The following is a 10,312-nucleotide window of genomic DNA, read 5'->3' as shown; positions in this document are numbered from 1 at the left end:
CATCGGGGGTAAAGCCGTATGATCGGGAGATATCTACCGGGGATGTACGGGTGGACAAAAGGGTGGGTTTGCAGGGTCGTGGAGAAGGCAGTGATTGGCTTGGATCTTACACCTGACCCCACACCAAGGAAGTGTGGACGGGAAAGCGCACCCGGTTGGTATCAAGGACAAGTTCTCTTATGGGAAAAGTAAGGCACCTATGTAGAGGGTATATATCAAATTGTGGCAGTCACTCCCTGTTCCGGAAAGGGAACTACGAACGCGGCAGGAAAGGAACTTCATGAAGTTCTGGTCAACCTGTGAAGACTGACGGACATAGTTTTTCAGAATAAAATAAACCTTTTGAAGAAATTTTTACGAAAACTTGCATTTGCCTACGACTTTCTGGTCTATGGCTGTAGCTAGTGCATGATACACCTATTTCCGAATATGAACTTGCTGAGTACGCTCGTACGCATTCCCTCCCATTTGAACCCCCTTCTTAGATCAAGGCACCGAAGGAGAAACTACCGTGGAACTCGAAGACAAAGGAGTCAACTGCAACAAGATGAAGAATCCAGTCAAAGAAGTCAATGGACTCCACTTCTGCATCAGTTAGAGTGAAAAACCTAGACTAGTAATAGAAGGGAACCTTTCCCTAATCCTAGCACCTAAGTAGCTAGATTTCTATAGCAAGCCAAGTAGCTCTTAAGCTTGAGTTAGCAATAAGTTAGACTACGAGTCGTTCTTATGGAGCATTATTTGAATTTTTACCTCACTGTAAAGTAGGAGGCTGTGTTGATCTTCTGTAAACAGTTTGTGTATACTTCTATAGACATATCTTAGACTCGCATATGTTTCGGTCGTACCACTCTCAGGGATGTAATATGAGTGGAACGGTGTTTCACTTGTGTTATGTCAACGACTTGTGTACTACACCATGCAGTGGTACGCTGGGTCACCGCACATTGCCACTGCAGTAAAAACTATGTGTTGAAACTATCTGCTAAACCGCTTCTTTAAAATATTTTATTTAGATATATTTGGTTTAAATCACTGCACTTGTTCGCGATAGGTTTATCTTTATTTTTTCGGGTTAAAATTCAAGCAATTTCGCTCTAAGATCTTACAATTTGATAGAATAAATAATGGATGTTTTTAGAATTTTTCAAAATTTAAAATTCACCTTATGATTTTTTTCAAAATATGGTGCTCCACATAGATAGGTAGCGATCAAAGATTTTCACATTGGGTATGGATAGTTTAAAAAATTGCAACCCAATAATACAAAATAAATAAAAACAACATGTATATATAACCTCCATGTTTTTTTGGCGAATCATAAGATCCGTATTTCATTTGAAAAGGGGCCGAAAGTGTATGTGTCTAAATGCCCATTTGTAGTTCTTGGGTTGTTATCACCGAAGTAAGTATACAAACAACAATTACCATGTAGATGGCCGTCGGTAATCCAAAAGTGAAATATAGGACCAACCGGGGCAGGTTGTATAATATCTTTTTTCTATTGGGAAGGTGGTGCATGGGATTATCCTAACACAACAAAAAAAGATGGTACATGGGGTATCTTACTGTAGGTTACTTATATAAGGATATATAAGGTTGTTGAAAGGAGAAAATCCATCAACAAATTTGAGTTGGCACTTCCCTTCATAGACTTGACTACATCACTCAAAGATTCAACCCGGCTTTCTAGTGAAAAGCACCCACTTCAGAGCAACATAAAAAATAACTTTTGTCACAACTATTTTGAGTTGGTACTGCTAATATATGCTTATTCATTCTAACATGCACAAAATAATAATATCAAGAACATTTAGAATCACCACTTATATATGATGACAAGTAGCATGATTTGTTTTAAACGGGACAACATTTAGGTGGAGGCCGATACGAATTAGCATCAATTAGTACGTGAGACCCAATTTTTTGCAGTGGTTCCTCTATTGCTATCTAAGGTTATTGAAATTAAGGAGGAAAAGCCATAAACAACTTCGGAGTGGCACTCTTTCCTTCACATATACACTTGACCATATATATATCGCTTGAACTAAGGTTTAGGGCATGTAGCATGGAAAACTCCCACTTTGAAGCTACATAACAAACTTTTGCCACTTTTCTGATCCCCACATCATCCTTAAACCCGTTTGCGATGATACCATATCAGCAACGGAGATTGGAGCGCAACCATTGACAAATAAGTTGGAAATGGACATTATATATAACCGTTTCTAATGTGGTCAACCCGATAGCGGCCCATTCCGTTCACCCCGTATGGCCACGCGTAATTTTTTTAACTATAGCTTGTATCGATGTCGTTTCCATAGAGAGGTGTCGTTAGTGCCGCTCTGTACTAGTGTAAGTTACTTGTGGCATGTGGAAGACACGCCACCAGTAGGTAGGTTACTAGTAGTGTGTGGAAGGCAAGCCATTAGCAACATTTGCCGTTGGCGCTTGGTATGGCACTACTAAGCATTCATATATTAGTGATTGGCATTCCTCTCTGGATCCACTTTTTTAAAAACTTGTATTATATTCCCTTTTATGTTCATATGAATGCAATGCTCGGTGGACATCTTACGTAAACCTCCTGGCTTAACATTTGAACATCTCAAATTGGAAAAATATCATCAAACTCTTGTTAAATTCCATCTAACATGATGAACAAGTCATGCCAACTCATTGTAATAGTCATCTTCTCACCTCACAGCTGGACCAGTAGACATTGTTGGCACTCTTTGCAACTGCTCCATCTCAAACACAGTGCTGCTTTGGCTCACGTCAGTGGACATGGCACTACCATACCAACGGTTGCCGTTCGGGTTGCCTCTACTTGCAGCCGCGGCCGTGTAAAAATCAGCATATGTGTCTCCGCGCGCAACCTCGAGCTCAAGGCACTCATGCAGCTGCGCCACCACGTCAGTCATAGTGGGCCGCTGCTCTGGCGCTTGTGACGTGCACTTGAGCGCGATGTCTGCGGCTTTCCAGACGCTGTTAATATCATGGTTGCCGCCCATGCGTAAGTCTACCACGCCCTCAATGTTTCCATGGGCAAGGCATTGTCGAACCCATTGGACAATGCTCGTAGGTTCTTGATTACTCCTCAAGGCTGGTCTCCCTGTGACTATCTCCAACAGCACTACGCCGAAACTGTACACATCACTCTTGTTGGTCACTTGAAATGTTGCTCGATACCTAGGAATGTATGAAATGCATTGGTGAGTCAGATTTTAACAGGGAAAAGGTGAGGTATCAGGAGAATTATGCACTTGACTTATCTATGGCATCCTTGATTCACATCAATCTTTATATGAAATTGTAGATTTTTAAGAAAAAACAGGTTCAGAAGTGGAATCACACATACCAAATATGTCCTTTATTTGCAAACTAATAGGACACTTTTCATATTCTTAACTTTGATCAGCCATGGGAGGAAAAAAAAATGGCAGACCATACATTCTATTCCTACGTGTGAATTATACTACTACTTTAGACTTCCATTCCTCCATTTTAACAATATTGCAAGATAGTTTCTAGAACATATAATAGATTTTTTTAAACAAGGCACACTTACTCAGGAGCAAGGTAACCAGGAGTGCCAACCAGCCTGGCCGTGGACGCATGGGTATCACCATCACTATTGCAAGCCTTGAGCAGGCCAAAATCAGCGATCTTGGCATCCAGGTTTGCATTCAGCAGGATATTGGCTGTCTTGACATCTCTATGAATGAGGGGCGGGTTGCATCCCTTGTGTAGGTATTCAAGTCCTACATCCACATCACACGGTCATCCAACACATTTCCTTTTGATCCCCAGTAGTGAAGTCCCGTGAACAAAATAAGGATTTAAAACTCACCTTTCGCAGATTCCATGGCGATATGAAGTCTTTGTCTCCAGGTTAATGATCTGGTGTTGTGCTCTCTCCCTGCAAAATATCATCAGATGAACAGTATATTAGCATGCACTGGTATTTTCGTTAGAATTCTTGCTTGTACATCTTATATATTTATATGTTGTCGAATCCTTGAAAGCATCGAAGATTTTAGGAATTTACAATACCTCTAAGATGTTCATGTAGGGATCCTTCAGACATGTATTCATAGACAAGAGCCAGATACTCTTTATCCTTGCAGTAGCCAATCAAAGATACAAGATTCTTGTGATGAATCTTAGCCAAGGTCTGAGCCTGAAAGAAAAACGAACTATGCATTACGAAACTGAATCCATAAGGACACACATTACACATTTGATCTGGTCTTTGTAAAGATCACCTCTGTAAGGAATTCTTGTACACCTTGCTGTGAAGACTCAGACCGTAGTTTGACAGCAACTTGGGTGCCATCCTCCAAGAATCCGTCATAGACATTCCCAAACCCTCCTCGGCCGATCACTCGCTGGAAGCCATTCGTGATGGCCTCCAGTTCATGGTACGTGAACCGACGATTTTCGATTTGCAATGAGGTGTGTCCATTGCTTCTCTGAGTGTTCACGATAATTCCCTCGTTCTTCGGCCTGACACTATTGGTTATTGTTGCTACATAGTACAAAGACCGAGCACACAAACTTAGGTTAGTTAATCACCCTACACTTTCTGTCGTGAGTGCAAAGGTATGTATTTCAAATGATATCTCACCTTGCTTTCTCCTTCGGATGCAAAGGAGTAGTACTGATAGAAGCACTATCAGCAATACTGCTAATATGGGAACAACAACATAGACAATAAGCATAGATCTGGTCTTCTTTTTTAGAGGCTGACAGGAGTTTCCGTTGTTGCATAGCTTTGGATTATCACCGTATCTAGCCAAAAAAAAAATGTAAATCATAATGATGATCAAAATAAGAACTATAAACATCACTAGAAAAGTTGATACTAGAGGTACCATGTATCAACCTAAGTGTAAACGTGTCATCCTGTGTTCTTTTTAAAAGCCCAGAAGGAATTGATCCACTGAGTTGATTTCCGGTCAAATCTCTGAAAAAGAACACAAAATAGTTTCCAATGCCAACTTAAGCAATGTGTCTACTGATCAATTTTTAGAACTTCTCTAACACTATATCACAAATTACTTACAGAAGTGTGAGCGAAGACAGTTGCGAAAGGGTGTCAGGAATGGAGCCCGTCAGATTGTTATGTGACAAATCCCTGCCAAATTAGCAAGGAGCCCGATAAAGAAATTATTGCTATACTTCTACAAATATTAGCATATAATCAGGAATTTTTGGTTTAACAAATTTCCTACTTACAAGTATATTAAACCTTTGAGACTTGCAAAAGCAGATGACATGTTTCCACTCAGACCACTGGAAGATAGATTCCTGCAGCGTGTTTATACACGAGCGGTTTAGATAATTAATTATAGTCACGTAACTAATAATAGGATCATTGTTATAACCTAGAAAAACATCACATGAAAATAACTCACAAGCCTGTGATAGTTGGTGGGCTAGAAACAGCATAGCTACAACGCAGTCCATTCCATACGAAATTCATGGGCGCGCACGGATCACCCATCCAGTTCCTTTTCACCTGGTACTTGTTTCTAACGGACGTGATTGCAGAAACTGTAGTAGCATTTCTCAGTAGCAATTAACACATAAGTAATACAAATGGGATACATATAAAACGGTAAAAATATGATTGCATTATAACTCGTGCACATGCATTTCATCATAACTAATCCGTACCTCATGTAAAAAAAACTAATTCGTACCTTCCTGAGGGACCGTGGCTATGCCAGTGGTGGGGATGACGGAGAACACCTCAAAGGCGTTCAAGATAGGCGGGAGTGTGGAGTTGGCCGTGGCCTCCAGTGAGAAAATGTATTGCTGGGAGGCGTAGTCGGGTTGTGGATTGTAGAGGACGATCGTCTCGAGGTACCTGAGGCCCAGTGTTGTCTGATTCCACAACTTTCCGTTGAGCTTGACATGGAACTGGCGGATGGCATTGCTGGGAATGCGTTGCAGTTCTCCCATGTACAACATAAATACGGACCTACATGTATATGGTATATTGAGTTATGTATACGTGTATTGTATGAAATAATCTTCTCATTTACTATTTTCTAAATATAGCCTCCTTTCGAAAAGAAAAATGTGGTTCAACCCACACAAACATACTTCATGCATGGAGTAAAACATTCGTGATGGGTATGGTGGACCTTTATGAGCAGTCCGTGAATCACACCAACAAAAATGAATGGGCTGATCTTGAAAATAAATTTTAAGAAGGCGTAAGCAAGGTCAAATGGTCATTTTCGAAAAAACCCTCAGAATGAATGTTTTTTTCTGAACCGTGAAGTGTGAATCTATGATTCTGTCACTTGAGGTAGTGTGGTAATTTAAGTTAAGGCGTTCGCTACAGTACAACCCCTTCCCCTAAACTCAACTCATTAAGAGTTGAGATCATTTCGTACCCCTTCGTAATTAAACTTATGAAATAGGACAGAGCAATCTCAGCCCTTGATGAATTTGAGTTTGTGGGGGAGGGAGTTGTACTGGAGCAAGTCTCATAAGTTAATAGGGATTTGGTCATTATTTTTAAACAATAAAAATCTAAAACTGGGTGACCGACCATCACCCATGTCCATCAACATTGTGGAGGATATCTTGGTTCTCATCATCGAGTACACAAAACTAAATGGCTAGATTGAAAGGATAGTACCACATGGTGAAATTTTTATCCTTCATCGCGATATGATGAGACCGTTGTTATGGATCAAGATTTTGGTAAGTTTAAACACATGAAGTTAATATTGTCAGCATTTGACCTATTACTGGGGCTTAAAATAAATTTGTGTAAGAGTGAACTATTATGTTCCAAAGAAGTCAAGGCACTGGTAGAAAAAAGGGCTTCCGTCCAGCCCCATTAGTCCCGGAAATATTCGAACCGCGACTAAAGGGGGCTTTAGTCGCGGTTCGGGAGGCAACCCGTGACTAATGCTCCATCCGCGACGAAAGGGTACCCCTTTAGTCGCGGTTGGTAACACCAACCGGGACTAAAGTGCTATGGAGGGATGCGGCCGGCGGAAAAACCTTTAGTCGCGGTTGGGGACACCAACCGCGACTAAAGGTGTGCCCTTTAGTCGCGGTTGGGGATACCAACCGCGACTAAAGGTTTTTCCGGATTTTTCACTCCCCACGCACCCTGCACCCCCCCCCCCTGTGGATCGCCTTTTTTTGCTTTGTAAAATACAAAAGAAAATGATAGAAATTTCAAAAAAAAAAATTCAGATTCTTGTATGTTATGCAACCTACTATTCGGAGAAATTAAGAAATTCGAATTTTCATTTTTTTGCAAAAAAAGTTTAAAAAATGGTAAAACCGCAATAACTTTTGCATACGACGTCGGAAAAAAACGTATAATATATCAAAAAAATCCTGGGAAAAAGTTACATCCGAATTCACCCGGGTTTACCCGGTTAGCCAATTTTTAGATTCTCAAAATTCCAAATAAAAATATGAAAGCAGGAAGATTTTAGTTTTTGCAATAAATTACGGATTTTATATATTTTTTATTTTTAAAAAACCTAAAATTAATAATTGCATCCTGCATAAAGATTACTATCATTTTTACCCAATTTTTAGATTTTCAAATTTTTTAGGTTTTAGGTTTGGCAAAAAAATATTTAATTAATTAAATTAAAAATAATGCAAATTAAAAAGTTAATGTTTATTTATTTGTTCAAGATTATTACATCATTACTTTTGTTTATTAAAAGAATTATTAGAAATTCAAACAATAAAGAAATGTGACATCGACCAACATGTTAATAGAATTGATATGATACTACTATCACATACATGCGCGCGAAGCACTTGGATGCGGAACGGGATGGAACTCGGAAGTTAAGCGTGCTAGTGCTAGAGTAGTGGGAGGATGGGTGACCGAGCGGGAAGTTTGACCACGAGTATGTAATTTGACTAGAGATAAGTGTAGTTAGAGATAAAGACTAAACTATGCAAATAACAGAAATAGTAGAAATTCTAAAAAAATAGAAAAAAAAGAGGGAGTGAAAAATAATTAGAAACCCAAATGAATTAAAAAAATAACTCGAAATAGCCTTTAGTCCCGGTTCGTGTTACAAACCGGGACTAAAGGTCCTTCGCCCCGGCGCATGCCAGCCGCCCACGTGGCGGGGCCTTTAGTCGCGGTTCGTAAGCAACCGCGACTAAAGGGGGGGGGGGGGCCTTTAGTCGCGCTTTCTTAGTCGCGGTTGCGCAACCGCGACTAATGGCCGTTGCAAACCGGGACTAAAGCCCTTTTTTCTACCAGTGAGGCGGGGCCAATCAATATGCCATATTATTCGCATATGAGGATGACCAATTTTTAAGCAGCTATTTGGGTATTCTGATTCCTTATCAGAGGCTAACCAATAGTGAATGAAAACACATTGAAGAGTGGCTCGAGAAGAGGTTAGGTAGCTTGAAAATAAATCTACTTTTTAAGATGGAAAATGATTCTTATTAATTTAGTACTAAGCTACTACTACCTTCGTTTTCAAGAATAAGGCTTATATTATTTTTGAAAAGTCAAATTACGTAAAGTTTGACAAAGTTTTAAGAAAAAGTGTTAATATATACAATCCAAACTCAACCCCGTTAGATTCCCCATGAAATATATTTTCATATGATATCTACGTGATATCTTGGTTCTTGATAGTTTTTCTAAAAATTTGGTCAAACTTTATTTAGTTTGACTTTCCCCCAAAAAAATAGACCTTATTCTATGAAACTAGAGGTAGTATATGATATTATTCTTCGAGAACTCTATACCTAGTACACTATACATCTATGTTTCTATGGCTACAATATACCCAACGTGTTTAGTGGAGTACTATATGAGTAGTACTCTAGTACGTGTACATACCCGGGCGGTTTATCTTTGGCGCTGGGCTCTACGTCCCATGCGACAACGATTGGCCTGGAGGAGTTGGTGGGCGTGGCGGCAGTCTGCATCACGGCCGATGGCGCCTCAAAGATGTCAGTGACGCCGTTCTGCACCTTGTTGGTCGTTGAGATCGCCGACCACTCGTCCATTGTCAACGGGATCCATATGCGATCGTGCGGATCGTCGGGGTATCTGATCCATATCAGCAAATTAATCACTCTCATCGATCATGTACATGCATGTCCTCATCAGTGAAAGAGAGTTAAATCATTCACGGACTATTGGCCTACGTATATATGTACCTCATTACCTTACGAAAATATCCGTGGATGCGCCAGCGTTGGCTCTGCCGGCGAGAACCAGCGCTCGGGACGCGTCCGCTTGTGGGTAGAGCTTGTTCTGCAGAGGCCTGAGCTCGAGGCTGGAGATGAAGGGCGTCCCGGAGCCGGTGTTCACGAGGCACACCTCCAGGTAGTCGCCAGAGATGACGGTAATGATCTCGGCGATCACCGGCATGTCACCTTCCGAGATGTTCACGGTCTGCCAGTAGTTGACGCCGATGTAGACGTCGAAGGTGGGCGACCTGTTGAGGCCGTCGTAGTTGGCGTACAAGAACATGGCCCGGATGAGGTACTTGAGCCCGAACACTAGGGACCGGAGCGTGTAGCAGCTGCGCGTGCCGTCGCCGCCGCCGAAGCTACGCACGTTGCGCCAGATCTTGTCCGTCGTCGGCGTTAAGTACTCGGCCGAGATGTTGTGGTTGGTGCCGGTGTCGGTGAAGGAGGCGTCGGGGACGTATGAGAGCTTGGTGGTGTTCTCCACGTAGCCCGTCTCCACATGGAGACCGCAGTCTATGCTTATGAAACCTGCATATATACCAATACAAGAGGATAGACACAGCTGCAGAGACTGATCGACGAAGGGTTTTTTTCTTTTTCTTTTGAGCTAGCCCGATGCAAGTATGCAACCAAACTGCAAGAACATGCGATGTACTCACCTAAGCTATCAACCTGCCCGTGGGCTTGAATAACGCCGCCGCCGGCAGCGAGGCCGAGAAGAAGCAACACCATCCACCGGCCAGCAGCCATTGCTCTTGCTCTCGGCGTACCAGGACCTGGGCTTCACGAGTTACTTGTATGTATGTCTAACACGAGGTATATATATATGTAGGAGCAGTTCTTACCCAGCCCAACTGGGGGAAAGATCACGTGGGCGGTGGGTTGACTTGCATATATGCATGGAAGTCAGTCAACCGCCTCGCTGGGCGCATGCATAGCCTGAAGCCCCGATCGATCCAGAGCTTGAAATCTTTGACCTTTTCCTCCCCGCGATTGCCGCGGCGAGCAGACAGCTCTTTTTAACCTCGATGATCATTGATTCCGAGAAACTTGGGGACAAGCTCGATCGTGCCGCTGTGAGGCTGTCAGA

At 41.8% G+C, this 10,312-nt stretch overlaps 1 protein-coding gene across 1 annotated transcript; it reads right to left on the bottom strand.

The window, feature by feature from the left end:
• Positions 1-2,696: 2,696 nt before the first annotated feature.
• Positions 2,697-9,972, bottom strand: LOC124649931 (putative leucine-rich repeat receptor-like protein kinase At2g19210). The gene is made up of 14 exons (XM_047189498.1): positions 9,882-9,972; positions 9,195-9,750; positions 8,864-9,076; positions 5,709-5,989; positions 5,421-5,559; positions 5,242-5,313; positions 5,069-5,140; positions 4,889-4,969; positions 4,631-4,794; positions 4,269-4,531; positions 4,057-4,183; positions 3,854-3,922; positions 3,572-3,764; positions 2,697-3,192 (listed from the first exon to the last, which is right to left on the bottom strand). Exons 1-14 carry the CDS (start codon positions 9,970-9,972, stop codon positions 2,697-2,699), a joined length of 2,817 nt encoding a protein of 938 aa, XP_047045454.1.
• Positions 9,973-10,312: the final 340 nt, after the last annotated feature.

The sequence above is a fragment of the Lolium rigidum genome, chromosome 4 (genome assembly GCF_022539505.1).
Source record: "Lolium rigidum isolate FL_2022 chromosome 4, APGP_CSIRO_Lrig_0.1, whole genome shotgun sequence".
Taxonomy (NCBI): Eukaryota; Viridiplantae; Streptophyta; class Magnoliopsida; order Poales; family Poaceae; genus Lolium; species Lolium rigidum.
The sequence above is the reverse complement of the archived record's forward strand: the minus strand, read 5'-3'. Positions and strand labels throughout refer to the sequence as shown.